The sequence below is a fragment of the Chiloscyllium punctatum genome, chromosome 46 (genome assembly GCF_047496795.1).
Source record: "Chiloscyllium punctatum isolate Juve2018m chromosome 46, sChiPun1.3, whole genome shotgun sequence".
Taxonomy (NCBI): domain Eukaryota; kingdom Metazoa; phylum Chordata; class Chondrichthyes; order Orectolobiformes; family Hemiscylliidae; genus Chiloscyllium; species Chiloscyllium punctatum.
This window is the reverse complement of record NC_092784.1, coordinates 34215014-34235181: the sequence shown is the minus strand read 5'-3', so window position 1 is coordinate 34235181 and position 20168 is coordinate 34215014. Positions and strand designations below refer to the sequence as shown.

Sequence of the window (20168 nt, the reverse complement as noted above, 5' to 3'; positions counted from 1 at the left end):
GCTGCTTGATGAGTTAACTGAGGGATTAGAGGATGGTGGAGGGGGAGTGGGGGTTTATTTGCTGTGGAAATGCCTTTGGGTTTGGGGGGGGGGGGAAATGTGGGGGAAAGAGTGAAGGCAGATTTATTCCTGGTGAATGACTTCGAGTCAGAGTCTATTACTGGAAGGTGGGCTGAGGAGATATATTATTTATCACTCAGGTAGACTTTAAGTTGCAAGATGTCATGTGCTCAAAGGAGCCTCAGTTTTACTTGAATGTGCAGTAATCTCTCAGCGTTGGCCACCTGCACAGGACTGTATGAACCAGGCTGAATAACTAATCCAGCAAACTGAAGCATCAACTATGAAGCTCTCTGCTTAACTGTTTTGAGAAGATTTGCTTAAATATCTGTTCAGAGTTGAATTGGTTGATCATGGAAAAGGGTGACCACAATTGGGCCTGATTTTATTTATGAGGTAATATGGTCACATATGACCAATACCTTCTGTATTTATGTTGCATTTAGATTCGCACAGAAGTAGAATGAGAAAAAAATTGTCAATGCCCTTAAGAAAATTATCAGGCATCTATAAAATTTTAAGCAGAACACGAAGCCATGAATTTAAATATCACTATTTAAATTGGCACAAAATAACACACAAGCATTCAGCATTGCAGAGTCACAAAGCTGAATATTATAGCCGGGTAGTGACTACACCTTTACTGTGTCTTGGGTCTTACCCTCTGATTGAAGAATTGGCAGTGTTCACTCCAAAAGCATCTACACCCATTTTCCATATAGTAGCTACTGAGCACAAACCTTAAGCTAGAGATTCCACATTTATGTGCAAGTAGTTTAGTGCCTTAAGGATTTGAACATTTCCTGATTAGCTGAGTGTTCCTTTGTCAGGTTGGAAACCGTTCTCACTTCTTTACAGCTGCTTTCTTTCTCCTCAAGTCAAAGAATGTTTTCCTCAATGTAGCCTTTGTTTCTTTACCCCACTACTTGTTACCCTGTGCTCCCAGCCTGTTTTAAACAATCCCTGTCTCCATCAACCCCACTGCAGCCTCTTTCTTAATCTACTCACTGCTCAAATAACAGCAAACACAGGTGTGAGCGATCCTGTGGCTGGGGGAGCAGTGCCTTACCATTTTAATTTACGAATGTGCTCACCTGGATATTTGGGGAGGCAGATTAACCCCCCCCCCCCCCCCCAGTATAGTTATGTGTGGCTGTGATACCTGGGGAATCCCAGTGTTTACTATACTCATGGAGAGGGATAGGAGCAGGCTGTATTGGAAAGTATTTAATTGGGGAGGGGGAATTACAATGGTATTAGGCAGGAACTTGGGTCCCTAAATTGGGAACAGATGTTCTCAGGGAAATACACAACAGAAATGTGGAGGTTGTTTAGGGAGCTCTTGCTGATCGTGCTGGATAGATATGTCCCAGTGAGGCAAGGAAGGGATGGTAGGGTAAAGGAACCTTGGGTGACAAGGGATGTGGAACATCTAGTCAAGAGGAAGAAGGAAGCTTACTGAAGGTTGAGGAGGCAAGGATCAGACAGGGCTTTAGAAGGTTACAAGGTAGCCAGGAAGGAACTGAAGAATGGACTTAGGAGAGCTAGAAGGGGGCATGAGAAAGCTTTAGCAGGTAGGATTAAGGAAAACCCTAAGATATTCTACATTTACGTGAGGGACAAAAGGATGGTCAGAGAGAGGGTAGGGCCAATCAGGGATAGTGGAGGGAACTTGTGCCTGGAGTCAGAGGAGTTAGGGGAGGTCCTTAATGAATACTTTGCTTCTGTATTCACTAGAGAGAGGGACCTTGTCTTTTGTGAGGACAGCGTGAAACAGGCTGATATACCCAAACAGGTTAAGGTTAAGAAGGAGGATGTGTTGGACATTTTGAAAAACATGAGGATAGATATATTCCCTGGACAGATGGGATATACCCAAGGTTACTATGTGAAGTGAGGGAAGAGATTGTGTCCGCGATGATCTTTAAGTCCTCACTGTCCACTGGAGCAGTACCAGATGATTGGAGGGTGACAAATATTATTTCCTTGTTCAAGGAAGGGACTAGGGATAATCCTGGGAATTACAGACTAGTCAGTCTTATCTGTGGTGGGCAAATTATTGGAGAGGAATCTGAGAGACAGGATTTAGGATTACTTGGAAAAGCACAGTTTGATTAGAGATAGTTAGCATGCCTTTGTGAGAGGCAGGTCATGCCTTACAAACCTTATTGAATTCTTTGAGGATGTGACAAAACACATTGATGAAGGTAGCGCAGTGGATGTGGTGTATATGGATTTTAGCAAGGCATTTGATAAGGGTTCTCCATGGTAGGTTCATTCAGAAAGTAAGGAGGCATGGGATACAGAGAAATTTGGCCAGAATTGGCTGGCCCATACAAGGCAGAGAGTGGTGGTAGATGGGAAAGTATTCAGTCTCGAGCTCGGTGGGACCTCTGGTCTTTGATGTTTATCAATGACTTGGATGAGAAAGTGGAAGGGTATGTTAGTAAGTTTGTCGTTGACACGAAGGTTGGTGGATAGTGTGGAGGGCTGTTGTAGATTGCAATGGGACATTGACAGGATGCAGAATTGGGCTGGTAATGGCAGATGGAGGTCAACCTGGTAAAGTGTGGAGTGATTCATTTTGGAAGGTTGAATTTGCATGTGGATTACAGGGTTAAAGGCAGGATTCTTGGCAGTGTGGAGGAACAGAGGAATCTTGGGATCCATGTTCATCAATGTCTCAAAGTTGCCACCCAAGTTGATAGGGTTGTTAAGAAGGCAAATGGTATGTTGGCTTTTGTTAGCGGGGGATTGAGTTTAAGAGCCACACGATTATGTTGCAGCTGTATAAAAACCTGGTTAGACCACACTTGGAATATTGTATTCAGTTCTGGTTGCCTCATTATAGGAAGGATGATGAAGCTTTAGAGAGGGTGCAGAGGAGATTTCCCAGGATGCTGCCGAGACTGGAGGGCATGTCTTATGAAGAAAGGTTGAGGGAGCAAGGACTTTTCTCATTGGGGCGAAGAAAGATGAGAGATGACTTGATAAAGGTGTAAAAGGTGAGGACTGCAACAAACAATACATCAGACACAGGCAGAAAACTAGCCACCAGGATACAGGAATACCAATTAGCCACCAAAAGACATGACCGACTATTACTTACACACAGATGAAGGAGGACCTCACTTTGACAGGGACATCACATCCATCCTAGGGCAGGCTAAACAGAGATACGCACGGGAATTCCTAGAGGCCTGGCATTCAATAAACACATCAATTAAGACCCTCTTTACCAACCTCTGAGAGAAAGAACTGGAAATAATACAACCACCTTAATGGATTAAGACACACAAATAGAAAGCGGGTCACTAACACCAGCACTTCACCAGTCGCTCACTGATGATGTTACCTAGCACGGGGACGAAACATCTGAGAACACACCCACCAACTCAGTGAGCAAACTTACAACATGAAGATGATCAGAAGCAAATCCTGGACTTTTTCCCAGGGTGGAAATGGCCATCATGCAGGGTTTAATGTGATTGGAGGAAGGTTTAGGGGAGGTAGGTTCCTCACACAGTGGTGGGTGGGTGGGTGGAGTACACTGCCAGCAGTAGGAGTAGAGTCAGATACATAAGCTTCTCATGGATAGGTACATGGATGGTAGTAGAATGAAGATTCTGGATTAGTGGGGCTGGAAGAGCACAGCAGGTCAGGCAGCATCCAAGGAGCTTCGAAATCGACGTTTCGAGCAAAAGCCCTTCTTTTGCCCGAAACGTCGATTTTGAAGCTACTTGGATGCTGCCTGAACTGCTGTGCTCTTCCAGCACCACTAATCCAGAATCTGGTTTCCAGCATCTGCAGTCATTGTTTTTACCTCGTTGATTTTAACCCTACTGCGAATCCTCTTGCAAGGTAGAATGAAGAGTATGTTTGTTAGTTTGATCTTAGACAGGGATTAAAAAGTCAGCACAGCATCGACGGCCGAAGGGCCTGTACTATTCTATGTTCTCTCTTTAGTATCTTCCTGGGCCCACCCCCAGGAAGAGATCAGCACCTCGGGACACCTGGCTGGATAAAAGGACTGGCAAACAATACCATATAGTGCTGCTTTGTTAGAGCCCTGCAGGCCAGAGACATCCTGGTAAACCTCCTCTGATTGGATTATACCATCACCAATGGAGATACCACCCTAGAGACAATTTACAACTGCCAGTTCCACTTTGAATGCCTAGTTTACCAAAACCACTGGATTCCCGTGGGCCAGAGCGACCGGATCCCTGCATGTCCACAATAGTGTAATTTAGAAATCTAAAATGTTGCAGTAGGGTGTATGGCCTGTGGTATCTGCCAGTTGTTGTAGCATAATTCAAATGCCTGCTCTTGCACATTTAACACTTGAGGTTTCAGTGTTTTTTACATGTATGTGGATATGCTGTTAATATGATGGGGTTTATCTTTCAGGCAGCGAGTTCCAAACTCCTACACTTCTAAGTTTCTCCCTGTCACCCTTTGGATCCTTGTGCCCTACCTTGTTATTTATCCCTCACATCCTTCCTATTCTCTCGGTAAAAACAATGACTGCAGATGCTGGAAACCAGATTCTGGATTAGTGGTGCTGGAAAAGCACAGCAGTTCAGGCAGCATCCAAGGAGCAGGAAAATCGACGTTTCGGGCAGACCCCTTCATCCTTCCTATTCTCTGTCTATTTATACAGTACAGTAAAATACAATGCAATCTAGCACAGGAACACTCCCTTCGGCCCACTAAGCCTGTGCCAATTCCTAGTCCTTATTGCAACCTGCTGCCTATTACTTATGTGTAGATTCGATCCCTCTGTTTACTTCCTGGTCATGTGTCTTATCAGGATCTGCCTTAAACATTGCGAATGTTCCTGCTTCCACCACCTCCACTGACAATATGTTCCAGGCACCCACCACCCTCTGGGTGAAACATATTCCCTGCATTTCTCTCCTAAACACCATTCCTACCCCCCCCCCGACCCCCACTTTTATAGTTGACCTTTTGATCCTGGGTAAAAGCCTCTGACTGTTTTGTAGACCTCTTTCAGGTCGCCCCTCAACCCCCGTCTTTCCAATGAAAAAAAAAGAGTTTATCCAACCTTTCCTCTTCACTGAGCCCCCCCAGACCAGTTGACATCCTCCTCTGTACCCCCTCCAAGGCATCCAGAACTGCATGCAGTATTCCGAATTCATTATTAATAAATTTATATAGCACGTGTCATCAATTCATACAGCACTATTAAATCTCGACTCCAAAGAAAATGCACTCATTCCTCAAGCTAAACTCCCTCAATTCCTGGCACTATCCTTCTGAATCTCCTCTATACTCTCCTCCAGTACCATGACATTCTTCTACAGTTTGGCAACCTGAACTCTGTACAGTACTGTAGTCTAACTGGTATTTTACACAATTCTAGTTTAACCTCATAGTTTGTGAGAAGATTTGTAGCTCGGGTGCTCGTTGTTGTGGTTCTGTTCGCCAAGCTGGGAATTTGTGTTGCAGACGTTTCGTCCCCTGTCTAGGTGACATCCTCAGTGTTTGGGAGTCTCCTGTGAAGCGCTTCTGTGATGTTTCCTCCGGCATTTGTAGTGGTTTGAATCTGCTGCTTCCGGTTGTCAGTTCCAGCTGTCCGCTGCAGTGGCCGGTATATTGGGTCCAGGTCGATGTGTTTATTGATTGAATCTGTGGATGAGTGCCATGCCTCTAGGAATTCCCTGGCTGTTCTCTGTTTGGCTTGTCCTATAATAGTAGTGTTGTCCCAGTTGGACTCATGTTGCTTGTCATCTGCGTGTGTTGTATAGGTGTTCTTCTTCCTCTTTTTGCAGTTCTGGTGTACTGCAGTGTGTTGTGGCCCTTTTGAATAGTGTCCTGATGCAACTTCGTTTGTGTGTGTTGGGGTGGTTGCTTTCATAGTTTAGGACTTGGTCACCCCAACACACACAAACAAAGTTGCATCAAGACACTATTCAAAAGAGCCACAACACACTGCAGTACACCAGAACTGCAAAAAGAGGAAGAACACCTCTACAATGTATTCACCAAAAACGGATACCCGCGCAATTTCATCAACAGATGCCTAAGGGAAAGACAACGGAACGAGGACATGCCACAACATAAAGGACTAACCACACTACCATACATCAGGAGCATTTCCGAACTGACAGCCAGACTACTGCGACCACTAGGACTCATAACAGCACACAAACCAACAGCCACCCTCAGACAACAACTCACCAGAACGAAGGACCCGATACCCAGCATGAGCAAAACCAATGTAGTATACAAAATGGTAAAAACAATAACTGCAGATGCTGGAAACCAAATACTGGATTAGTGGTGCTGAAAGAGCACAGCAGTTCAGGCAGCATCCAACGAGCAGCGAAATCGACGTTTCGGGCAAAAGCCCTTCATCAGGAATAAAGATCTTCCAGCACCACTAATCCAGTAGTATACAAAATCCCATGCAAGGACTGCACAAAACACTGCGTAGGACAAACAGGAAGACAGCTAATGATCCGCATCCATGAACACCAACTAGCCACGAAACGACATGACCAGCTATCCTTAGTACCCACACACGCAGATGACAAGCAACATGTGTTCGACTGGGACAACACTACTATTATAGGACAAGCCAAACAGAGAACAGCCAGGGAATTCCTAGAGGCATGGCACTCATCCACAAATTCAATCATTAAGCACATCGACCTGGACCCAATATACCGGCCACTGCAGCGGACAGCTGGAACTGACAACCGGAAGCGGCAGATTCAAACCACTACAAATGCTGGAGGAAAGATCACAGAAACGCTTCACAGGAGGCTCCCAAACACTGAGGATGTCACCGAGACAGGGGACGAAACGTCTGCAACACAAATTCCCAGCTCGGCGAACACAACCACAACAACGTGTTTAACCATTCTGCTCTTGTGCTCTGCACCTCAATTAATAAAGACGCACTATACTGCTACCCTCAGGGCTTGTAACTTGCATTCCAAGAATGCTCTCTATCTCCCTCTCTCTTCCCTAACATTTATTCTCTCTCAATATACTAATGTTACACTTATCCAAGTGGAATTTGGTTTGCTGTTTTTCTGCCAACTTTGACCAGTCTGGTGTTATCGCCTTGTTATGAAGATGTGGGTTTGCTGTACCTTTAAAAGAGTTAAAAGCTGATAGAGCGACCTGACGGCATCAAGTGTTCTCAATGTAACAAAGCCAAATTATCTGGTTGCCTGGAACCGACAAAGCAGATTCAAATTAGGCCAATCAGTTCAAATTATACCCTGAAAAATACCAAACTCCAACCAAATTTGAATTGAGTATATTGACAATCTTGAAAGCCAATGGCACAATCCAATGCTTTGGGGATATAAGACCAGGGAAAATTGAACAGTTGGGAGGAGAACTGCCAAGCCAACGACATCTACAGACTACCCAGAGAATAGCTTTCTTAAAGGTATCTTTATAGATCAGTAAACTGGGAGGCAGAATCCCCAAGAATGAGAAAAGACGACAGGAATACCAAGGAGAACGAAAGTCGCCTGGTTTTGAGATAAGTTTTGTTTTGTAAATCTGAATTGGGAGTTTTGTCCGAATAGTATTATAGAAGGGAAGGTAAAAGATAGGTTAGACAAAGGAGTTGTGAATAGTTGTTAGCTAGTTATTCTCTGTTATATTTAAAGTAAAAATTAACAACTTTATTTCTTAAAGTAGTTCTTGGTCTCTTGAATTTTCATGGATTACTGCACAGGATAAATCTTTTGTGTTGCTGCTTTTAAATTAAGCAGGAGAGGTTTACCCCTCTCGTTACAGTCTCCACTGCCTTCTGAGACAGTTCGAAAGGCGCACAATCCTCAGAAAAACTCTTTCTTTCACATCTCGGTCCAGAAAGAGTGGACCTTAATTCTAAAACAGTGCCCCCTAATTCTGGACTGATCTACAAGAGGAAACATCCCTGTCAAGACAGTATAGAATCCTGCACACTTTAGTTAAGTTACCCCTCAGTCCTCAGGTCAGACCAAGAAACCCCATCCTGTCCAACTATCTCCATAAGGCAACCCAGTCATTTCAGGTAGCAATCCACTAAGCGTTCTCTGAACTGCCTAGCATTTATTTATATGCTTAGAAAAAGGGATCAAAACTCTGTGCACAGTATTTCCAATGCACGCTCACGAATGCCCCGCCTGACTGACCTATATCGTCCTGAACTGCAGATCCTTTCCTTGTGTAATAGAGAATAACATTACGCTAGATTTCTCAGTACATGGAAGTGCAGCAAGGAATTGAGGCTAATGCACCACTGTCCTTTATTATGAGAGGGTAATTTATGGAAGTTCACTAAAGTTAAAACAAGCCATTACAGGAGTTAACAAACCTATGGAACCACCAGGAGATGAATTGTGGAGTGAGGTAAATGTATTCTCACCTGTTTAGTTTCTTAATGTGTTACGTCAAAGTTTGCAGCTTTGGATTAACGTTTGTTTATTTTTGAGCACAGATCCGGCTTTTCAAAGGTCAGGGCTCCTTTCCGACTCCGATGAGCTTTGATGGGATTCATATTGTGAATCACATGGTCGCAGATGATGAATCTACTCAGTCGTCTGATGAGGATCTCTTACCTAGCCCCATGGGAATAAGCGGTCTGCAGGAAGGGCTCTACCCAATCCCACACGGAAATGGGCATTTCCTCAGAGGGCTGGAGATCTCGGGAAAGGACAGTGATGGCAGCACAGACAGCGATCAGGAGGAACGGAATTCTGCACTGGAGCTTGAAGCTGAGATGACCAATCATATAATGTGTAATGACAGCCCAAATAAGCCACCATCCATCTCTACAACAGTTTAATGGGGAACTTTATGGCATTCCACTCAGTGAGACTTCACCGTGTATGAGACTGTCCTGAACTGTCTATTACTTGTCTAAGATTTTGGTCTAACATTAAATTCCATGCATATTTGCCAACAAGGAATCTTCTTTACTCGGCAGTGATTTTAAATGCTGCTGCATCTGATCATTATTTTTCCACTGAAGGGAATGGAGTAGGGTAGTTTGGAAAACATTGGGATTCTCTGGTGTTGTCGCTGTTTCTGAAACCCAGCTGCTCAGTTGCTAAAATATTGGTGTTCGGTCTTCCCTGGTGCTTAATGTGCTGTCCTCCTGGTGCACACTGCAGGTGGGGCAGAGGGTTGCAGCAACACCAGAAAGCTGGTGTCTGTGGGATCTGATCTCTCCTCTCCTCCATTCCAGTTCCTCATTAGGAGAATGATGCACAGGGCAGGTTCACCACTAGCCTCTAACTATTGCTTTACACTGGAGATTTTCTGGGATTCCCACATTTGTGGATCATTATCATCTCCTGTAACTTGGAGGTTGAGCAAGAGAAAAGACCAAACATTATAGCAGTTTTATGTTTAATTTCTATGTTTGTCTGGGAAACAGCAAATCCGAGCTCGCTCATAAGAGGCAGTCTCACAACAGGACTTGATAGAAACCGGTTCATGTGCCAACTGACAGGATCTCATTGACATGATAACTAATGTATTATTTGACACAACAGCATAGTTTCTGACTGAGTGTTTGTTTTGCTGATGTCTGGCCAACTCAGTGTCTGATACACTGTCGTGCCTGTTGAAACATTACTGACTGGCACAGTATCTGACTGACTCACTTAATTGTTGTAACTCGCCATCACTCACAGCCTTCGTGTTCTTGTAACTCGAAGTTTGACCCCATTGATGTAACGGAGTCAATAAGAAAATTCTGTGTCCCAGAGTGAAATTATTATACAACCCTTTGCTACTTAGATATTAAATTAAAACATTTGTTTTTCAATCTGGATCCTCATCAAATCCTGTGCTATCTTCACATTTTTCTTTGAGTTAATTTTTATAACTTTTTAATTTAATTTGACCTGACTCAGAGCACTTTTTGTCTTTGTTTAGTTTTGCTACTTTCTGAACTCTGCCACTTACCCATACTCTTATGGTGTTGTTTGAGCACTTGGCTTGCTTTGCAATGGTACAGTGATGCTTCTATCATTTCCAAAGGTTTCAACCCTGGAAAGTATTTCTTTTTAAATCCGATCCAGAGAGGTGATCTGCTCATAGCCATTCTGAAAGGCCTTCCACGTGGCACCTGAGAAATATTGTTGAAGGGGCTAGTGAGGTGAGTGTCGGGTTGAACCCGGAGGTGGGGGAGGGGGGAGAGCTGTGTGTACTATGGTCCCACCTAATACCTGGAGATGTCAGGGGCTCAGTGTGGGGGCAATGTTCCTTTTTTCCCTAAATTACTGAAATGGTTGAAGTTGGCAGAGTGGCCCGCTCCTGCACTTAGCAGTGAGAGTTCTTAATGAATCTCTTTTTGAGGGAGTGCGTTCACTTGTTGAAGCTGAGTAACCCAGGCTGATGTTAGGGAAGAACATTTGAGAATACAAAGTGTCATGTGTCCTTGAGGGAGTGAATTGCTGGTCATGTGGTTCAAGTGTTGTCTGTCTTCACATTTCAGTCTCTGTTTATGACCGTCTGCGTACCGGAGCAGTGTGCCAATTATAAGTCACTTGACTTTTGTTTTCTGTTGTTGTATTAACATATACATCGTCACATCAATGTAAAATGTCTTCACATCACTTTGGCGCTGTTGCTGTCCCATGCACATAGGATGGTGTTTCTGGTGTACTGTTTCAGTGTTTTGAGAATATGGTCAAAATCGAGCAAACTGAATGATTTTGTGTGTCTCCATCATTTTCTGGATCACTGCTGTGGGGGGGGGGGGGGTGTGCCCTCAGATTGATTAAGGAAGAGGAAGGAGGGACTGTACTGCAATGATTTGGGGAAACATCAGCCTGCTTGAGGTCTGTGGTGAAATTTAGGCACTACCTGTGTTTCTGGGGCAGGGGAACGATGGTCTATACTCCCTGGGAATGGTCTGCTTGGTCTTCTCTTTGTTTTATTACCATGAGCCCTTCTCCTTAGGTTCACTTTCAAGCTTTTCACTAAGCATTTGATGTTTTCATCAGCTTGGGGCAAGGTGTACAGAGACAGCTGGCCATTTCTATAAGGCGTTAAGTTGCTGAGGTCTTTGAGCTGTCCCCTACTATGCGGCAACTCTCAATTTAGATAAAACAACACCTTCAGCGTAAAGTGGAACTGGTGATGATGTAAGCCCACTGAGACTCGATAGGTCAGTCTCAGTTTAACTTGCTGCAGTGTATTGTATCCTTCAGACTCTCTCCTATTCACTGCCAACATGATGATGTACCTTGCCCCTAGTCACTGTCTGGAGTATCACTGCTAGGAAGCATTCACCCATCTAGGATCAGACTTTGGTGCCATCAGTCCCAGCTCAGGATGTGGGACGAGAGGCAGCCACTAGTTTTACTGCTGCTGCAGGTATCTCTGGTACAAGGACCAATGCTTTGAGTATCATCACTAACTCAAGTGATCTGTCCCAATTTGACCGTGAAGTCCATAATTGGTCCAATGTTCCAATCTCTGGTTATACAGATGTTGCTTTTTACGATGGGATTGCATTTGCAAGTTCCTGAAGTATCTGGCCAACTTGTGCCATTTTATGCAACAGATTTTTTTTTTAGTTTAGCTCTTCTATTACCTAGGATACTGTTATAAGTAAGTGCAAAGTTCTCTTTGAAACAATGCTTCAATATTTGTTAAATTTGAACTGGACTTGACTTGAATATACTCTGCATTCGGAGTTAAGCATGATCATATACAAGAGTGAAAAACAGTTGCCCCATCACCTATTGTCCAGTGTGTAAATGGCCGTGCTGTTAGTCCACCACCACCTGACAGAAAATGGTTGCTGTATGGGGCCACTGCATGTAGGGGACTGGCTGAATCTCAGCACATTACCTGGAAGCTGCTTGGACTGGGGTGGGCAAAGTCAGAAATCTCACAACACCAGCTCATTCCAATAGGCTTATTTGAAATCACAGTCTGAAAGCTGTGCTCCGAAAGCTACTGTAATTTCAGATAAACCTGGTGATGTGTGACTTCGGACTTTGTGCACCCTAGTCCAACCCTAACACCTCCACATCATGGTGGGGGTGAGGGCGGGGGGTAGGGGGGGAGTGGGTAATGTCTGCAGTTTGGGATACTGTGACTGTGAGAAGTGCAATGTTGGTCTGTAGTTGTCTGCAAACATCCTAGAAATCCGATTCTGACAGGTGTCAGACAAATCTGTCTGTTGTCTCCGTATGAAAGTAAGTTTTGTTATTTGAAGATTGAAAGTGTAGGTCTCCAGTGCAGCTGGGTACTAGCATGCAAGTGTAATAACGACTTCCAGCAGCACGTGGTGAGGCTGCAGATGGGGTTTACAGTGTGTGCTGAACACTGAGTTGTTGGTCTGCCCTGAACTCACTCAGTATGTTGTGTTGTGTGTTATAGTTGGTGTCACATCTCCAGCCATGGAGAGAGTCCCAGTTTTGCTCCGTTGTATAAATGTGTTACCCTGTTGTGTTCCATGGCAAAAGGTGGTGCTGTGCCATGTAATGTCTCACGGGACCAGTGATTAGAGGTTACATATGGCATAATGCCAGGGCTGTTACTGAATTGTATATATTCTGCTGTTGTGTATTGCCAAAACAATGTAGTATACCGTTTATATTGAATTTTAGTGTGAAAATATTCCACAATGGTTTTTGAAATGTCTGTGTTGCCACATTCAGATTGCCAGTTCCTCTTGTAAAGCTGATCCATACTGAATCGTGATCCTGTTTAGCCTCTGGCTGTGTAAATAAGGACACCGGTGCACACTGACCATAACTGTATCAAGACATGAGCTTTATTTGTATGTACTGTGTAACAGTGGAGGATATCCTCATAAAGCAGTGAATGTGATCCAGAGATATTAAACCAGAACATTGTGGGCCTGTTTTTCTCCTGGTCATTTGTGCACTCAAAGACGAGTTTAAAAAGTAGCAGTGCTGGCTGTAATTGATTCTTGGACGCTATGTGACATTAGACCCTCTGCTCCCATTGAGAACCTTAACTTTGACACATCAAATGAAACGGTGTTATTCTCCATCTGTTAATTACTCTCTCAAAACTAATTCTATAATGACTAACTCCACACCCAAGTCTGTTAGTACACTCTCTGTGCCGATTCTGTCATCACTCCCTCCGAGCTGGTGTTGTGATTGCTCCCACTGCATCTGGTTCTTTAATTACTGTTTAATTACCACCTCCACCGTGATACTGTAATTAATGTCACCGTACCCAACTCTGATTACTCTCTCCCACACGCTGTAATTATTCTGTTCACAATGGATTCTCTCATTACTCTTTCTATTACCCCCAACACTCCTGTTCTGTAATTACACTCTCCATATCCACTTTGTAACCACTCTCACCACTTTCCTTAGTTACTCTCTCCAAGCCAATTCCACAAATTACTCTCTCTGCCCCAATTCTGTCATTACTCTCAGTAAAGTCTGTAATTACTCCCCTCCCCGATTCTGTCATCACTCCCCTCCCTGATTCTGTCATCACTCCCCTCCCTGATTCTGTCATCACTCCCCGCCCCGATTCTGTCATCACTCCCCGCCCCGATTCTGTCATCACTCCCCGCCCCGATTCTGTCATCACTCCCCGCCCCGATTCTGTCATCACTCCCCGCCCCGATTCTGTCATCACTCCCCGCCCCGATTCTGTCATCACTCCCCGCCCCGATTCTGTCATCACTCCCCGCCCCGATTCTGTCATCACTCCCCGCCCCGATTCTGTCATCACTCCCCGCCCCGATTCTGTCATCACTCCCCGCCCCGATTCTGTCATCACTCCCCGCCCCGATTCTGTCATCACTCCCCGCCCCGATTCTGTCATCACTCCCCGCCCCGATTCTGTCATCACTCCCCGCCCCGATTCTGTCATCACTCCCCGCCCCGATTCTGTCATCACTCCCCGCCCCGATTCTATAACTATCCTTGCTGTATCCACCCCTGTCATTACTCTGTCCCATTACATCACTCCATGTGATACCTGGAAACAGTTGAAGGCATGGATACTACAAAGCTTTGAGTCATAGTCCTACAGCACTGAAACAGACCCTTCAGTTCCACCCGTCCAGGCTCACCATAATCCCAGAGTAAACGAGTCTCGTCTGCCTGTGCTTGGCTCATCTCCCTCCAAACATTTCTTATCTGTGTACTTACCCAGCTGGTTTTTATTCCTTTCACCTGTATCGGCATCCACCACTTTCTCTGGAAGTTCATTCCCCACATGATCTACTCTGTGTCTTTAAAAAAAAATTGCTCCTCCTAACTTTTTAAAATCCTTCTCCTCTCACTATAACATGGCAATATTCCGGCAATAGGACTGAAGACGTGCTCCAGAACTTGCTGCTCCCCGAGCCAAGCTGTTCCAGTACAGTTACAACACTGGCATCTACCTGACAATTCCCCAGATATGTTCTGTATGCAAAAAGCAGGGCAAATCCAACCCGGCCAATTACTACCCCATCAGTCTACTCTCCATCAGTAAAGTGACGGAAGGGGACATCATCAACAGTGCATTCAAGCAGCACCTGCTCAGTGAAACCCAGTTTGGGCTCCCCCAGGGTCACTCAACTCCTGACCTCATCACAGCCTTGGGTCAAACATGGATAAAAGAGCTGAATTCCAGAGGGGAGGGGAGAGGGACAGCCCTTAACATCAAGGCTGCATTCGAATGAGTGTGGCATCAAGGAGCCCTGGCAAAACTTGAATCGATACCTATCAGGAAAAAACTCTCCAATGTTTGGAGTCATACCTGGCACACAGGAAGATGGTTGTGGTTGTTGTAGGTCAGCCATCTCAGCTCCAGGACATCTCTGCAGGAGTCCCTCAGGGTAGTGTCCAAGGCCCAACCATCTTCAGCTGCTTCATCAATGACCTTCCCTCCACCATAAGGTCCAAAGTGAGGATGTGCAATCATCAGTGAACAATCTGATCTGATCTCAACTCCTCAGATCCTGAAGCAGTCCATGTTCAAACGCAACAAGATCTGGACAATATCCAGGCTTGGGCTGACAACTGGCAAGTAATATTGTGACACATAAATGCAAGGCTATGACCATCACCAATAAGAGACTATCTAGCTATCTCCCAACTTTCAATGGCTGAACCCTTCACTATCAACATCCCGGGGATTACCATTGATTGGAAACTCAACAGGACCCACCACATAAACACAGTGGCTACAAGAGCAGATCAGAGGCTTGGTGTACTATGGCAAGTAACTCCTTTCCCGACTCCCCAAAGCCTATCCAACAGGCCCAAGTCAGGAGTGGGATGGAATAGTCCCCACTTGCCCCGGATGGGTGCAGTCCCAACAACACTCAAGAAGCTTGACACCATCCAGGACAAAGCAGCGCTCGTTTGATTGGCCCCACATCCTCAAACATTCCCCCCCCCTCCACCATGGACGCTCAGTAGCAGCAGTGTGTACCATCTACAAGATGCAGAAACTCACCAAAGATCCTCAGACAGCACCTTCCAAACCCACGACCACTTCCATCCAGAAGGACAAGGGCAGCAGATACATGGGAACACCACCCCCTGCAAGTTCCCCTCCGAGCCCCTCCCCATCCTGACTTGGAAATATATTGCTGTTCCTTCACTGTCACTGGGTCAGAATCCTGGAATTCCCTCCCTCAGGACATTGTGGGTCAACCCACAGCAGGTGGACTGCAGCGGTTCAAGAAGGCAGCTCACCCCCACCTTCTCAAGGGGCAACTAGGGACAGGCAATAAATGCTGACTCAACCAATGATGCTCATGTCCTTAGAGTAAACATAATATGAACTGCTGTGCCACTGAACCCCTGGGGATGTGGGATAGACAGAGGCTTTGGAACTGGCTGCTCGAGAGGAAGGTGTGAAGTGACTGTTGTGTATCTGTCCCAGAAGGTAATCCCATGGTGCAGCTACTTCCAGTTAATCAAGTTCAGCTGGAAATGTTCCGCTGGTCAGAAAGTGCTCAAAGTGGGCGACCTAACGTTTCAGTCGGAGGATCTTTCATAAGAACTGAAGGTTTCAAAGTTGTCAAGTGTGGAGGATACAGGCTAAATAAAGCAGGTCTGTGATAGGGCAGAGGGAAGGGGGAAATGAGATGCTGGCTATCGGATCCTGCCTCTCCTGTTACCTTTACTAAATCCTATCCCAGACAGATCTCCTCAATGCTATCATCTCCTCATTGCATAAACTGAGCTTTCACTGACCCAGTGTTAGTGTGTGAGCGTTCTCGCGTCAGAGATATCAGTTTCAGTTAGAGCTTCCCCTTCCTGGGTTCAACTTCCTTTGCAACCTGAGACCCTGATCCAGATCCTACAAAATCTAAAACCTCCATTTTTGCTAGAGTGGTGAGGAGAGAAGGAGGAGTGAAGCGAGGGCTGCTGGGAAGGTAAGGGCTTAATTGATATTTGGGCAGTGGCTAAACCTGAGATACTACACATGTAGTATCTCCCTCCTGCCCCCCCCCCCCCCTCCTCTAACCGGAAGAAAAAGACCCTGTAAGGTAAGGCTTTTATTTCTTATCTATCTTTTTCATATATTTAAGTGCATTGTTTGGTTTTAGTTAGTTGGTATAAAGCTAAAACACCCCACCACCAGGAATATATTTCCCTCCCCACCCATTTCCGCCTTCCGCAAAGACCGTTCCCTCCGCGCCTACCTGGTCTGGTCCACACCCCCCTACAACCCACCCTCCCATCCTGGCACTTTCCCCTGCCACCGCAGGAACTGTAAAACCTGTGCCCACACCTCCTCCCTCACCTCTATCCAAGGCCCTAAAGGAGCCTTCCACATCCATCAAAGTTTCACCTGCACATCCACCAATATCATTTATTGTATCCGTTGCTCCCGATGCGGTCTCCTCTACATTGTGGAGACTGGGCGCCTCCGAGCAGAGCGCTTTAGGGAACATCTCCGGGACACCCGCACCAATCAACCACACCGCCCCGTGGCTCAACATTTCAACTCCCCCTCCCACTCTGCCGAGGACATGGAGGTCCTGGGCCTCCTTCACCGCCGCTCCCTCACTACCAGACGCCTGGAGGAAAAACGCCTCATCTTCCGCCTCGGAACACTTCAACCCCAGGGCATCAATGTGGACTTCAACAGATTCCTCATCTCCCCTTCCCCCACCTCACCCTAGTTTCAAACTTCCAGCTCAGTAACTGTCCCCATAACTTGTCCGGACTTGTCCGACCTGCCTATCTTCTTTTCCACCTATCCACTCCACCCTCTCCTCCTTGACCTATCACCTTCATCCCCTCCCCCACTCACCCATTGTACTCTGTGCTACTCTCTCCCCACCCCCACCCTCCTCTAGCTTATCTCTCCACGCTTCAGGCTCACTGCCTTTATTCCTGATGAAGGGCTTTTGCCTGAAACGTCGATTTCGAAGCTCCTTGGATGCTGCCTGAACTGCTGTGCTCTTCCAGCACCACTAATCCCGAATCTGGTTTCCAGCATCTGCAGTCCTTGTTTTGACCTGGTATAAAGCTAAGCCTACAATGACAGGGGACCTCAGACCTGTGGCACGTGCCTCTTGCTTGATGTGGGAGCTCAGGGATGTGGCTGACGTTCCTCACTCTTACACTTGCAAGAAGTGTGTCCAATTGCAGCTCTTGTTTGACTGCATGACGGCTCTGGAGCTGTGGATGGACTCACTGTGGAGCACCCGCGATGCTGAGGAGATCATGGAGACCACGTTTAGTGAACTGGTCACACCGCAGGTTAGAGTTACTGAGGGCGACGGTGAATGGGTGACCAAAAGACAGAGAAAGAATAGGAAGGCAGTGCGGGTGTCCCTGTGGTCATCTCCCTCCAAAACAGGTATACCGTTTTGGATACTGTTAGGGGAGATGGCTCACCAGGGGGAGGGCAGCAGTTGCCAGGATATGGCACCGTGGTGGGCACTGCTGTTCAGAAGGGCGGGAAAAAGACTCTTAGGGCCATAGTCATAGGAAATTCTATTGTGAGGGGAGCAGATAGGTGGTTCTGTGGCCAAAAACAGGACTCCTGGATGGTATGTTGCCTCCCAGGTGCTCGGGTCAGGGATGTCACTGATCGGCTGCAGAACATTCTGAAAGGGGAGGGTGGACAGCCAGTTGTCTTGGTGCATATAGGCACCAACGATATAAGTAGGAAACGAGATGAGGTCCTGATCTCTGGATTGTTACCAGTGCCACATGCTAGCTAGCGCCGAAATGAAAAAATAGGCAGGATGAACAGGGAGAGATTCAGGTTTGTTGGACATTGGGACTAGTTCTGGGAAAGATGGGACTATTACAAAAATGGACGGTCTACATCTGAACCAGACCGGAACCAATGTCCTTGGGGGAGTTTCTGCTCCTGCTGTTGGGGAGGTTTTAAACTAATGTGGCAGGGGACTGGGAACCAGAAGAGAAAACAAGGAGGCAGTGAGGTGGGGACTGGAGACCGTAAAAATTATGAAGATAGCATTAATAAAAGTAAGAATAGGCAGAGAGCAGGTGAGCGCAAAAGAACTGGTGGCCTGAAATGCATCTACTTTAATACAAGGAGTATAGTGTGTAAGGCAGCTGAACTTAGGGCTTGGATTAGTGCCTGGGAGTATGACATTATTGCCATCACAGAGACTTGGTTGAAGGAAGGACATGATGATTGGCAACTAAATGTTCCAGGATACAGACGCTTCAGACAGGACAGGGAGAGAAGTAAAAAGGGGGGGGGGGGGGGGTGGAGTTGCATTGCTGGTCAGGGACGATATCATGGCTGTGCTAAAGGAGGACACTATGGAGGGCTTGGATAGAACATAGAACATAGAACATAGAACATTACAGCGCAGTACAGGCCCTTCGGCCCTCGATGTTGCGCCGATCAAAGCACACCTAACCTACACTAAGCCACTATCCTGCATATACCTATCCAATGCCCGCTTAAATACCCATAAAGAGGGAGAGTCCATTACTGCTACTGGCAGGGCATTCCATGAACTTACGACTCGCTGAGTGAAGAACCTACCCCTAACATCTGTCCTATATCTACCCCCCCCTTAATTTAAAGCTATGCCCCCTTGTAATAGCTGACTCCATACGTGGAAAAAGGTTCTCACTGTCAACCCTATCTAAACCCCTAATCATCTTGTACACCTCTATCAAGTCACCCCTAAACCTTCTTTTCTCCAATGAAAACAACCCCAAGTGCCTCAGCCTTTCCTCATAGGATCTTCCTACCATACCAGGCAACATCCTGGTAAACTTCCTCTGCACCCGTTCCAGTGCCTCCACATCCTTCCTATAGTATGGCGACCAAAACTGCACACAATATTCCAGATGCGGCCTCACTAGAGTCTTATACAACTGCAGCATGACCTCAGGACTCCGGAACTCAATTCCTCTACCAATAAAAGCCAGTACGCCATATGCCTTCTTCACTGCACTATTTACCTGGGTGGCAACTTTCAGAGATCTGTGTACATGGACACCAAGATCCCTCTGCTCTTCCACACTACCAAGTAGTCTACCATTAGCCTAGTAATCCATCTTTTTATTACTCTTACCAAAGTGAATCACTTCACACTTAGCTACATTGAACTCCATTTGCCACCTTTCTGCCCAGCTCTGCAGCTTCTCTATATCCCGCTGTAACCTGCCACATCCTTCCTCACTGTCTACAACTCCTCCGACTTTCGTATCATCTGCAAACTTGCTCACCCAACCTTCTAACCCTTCCTCCAGGTCATTTATAAAAATGACAAACAGCAATGGTCCCAAAACAGATCCTTGCGGAACACCGCTAGTGACGGCACTCCAAGATGAACCTTTGCCATCAACTACTACCCTCTGTCTTCTTCCAGCCAGCCAATTCCTAATCCAAACCTCCAACTCACCCTCAATGCCATATCTCTGTATTTTCTGCAGTAGCCTACCATGGGGGACCTTATCAAACGCCTTACTAAAATCCATATATACCACATCTACCGCTTTCCCCTCATCTACCTCCTTAGTCACCTTCTCAAAGAATTCAATAAGGTTTGTGAGGCACGACCTGCCCTTCACAAAACCATGCTGACTATCCTTGATCACATTATTCTTATCCAGATGTGCATAAATCCTATCCCTTACAATTCTCTCGAAGACTTTGCCCACAACAGAAGT

General features: G+C 46.0%; 1 protein-coding gene across 14 annotated transcripts in view; it reads left to right on the top strand.

Annotated features, from left to right (window-relative positions):
* Positions 1-12918, top strand: part of LOC140467942 (EVI5-like protein) — a 340764-nt gene extending 327846 nt beyond the window's left edge. For all 14 annotated transcript variants that reach the window (XM_072564014.1, XM_072564018.1, XM_072564024.1 and 11 more), the window contains one exon: positions 8531-12918. In XM_072564014.1, the coding sequence (XP_072420115.1) occupies positions 8531-8878 (348 nt within the window). In that variant the 3' untranslated portion in view covers positions 8879-12918. The remainder of the gene's footprint in view (positions 1-8530) is intronic.
* The last annotated feature ends 7250 nt before the right edge of the window (positions 12919-20168 follow it).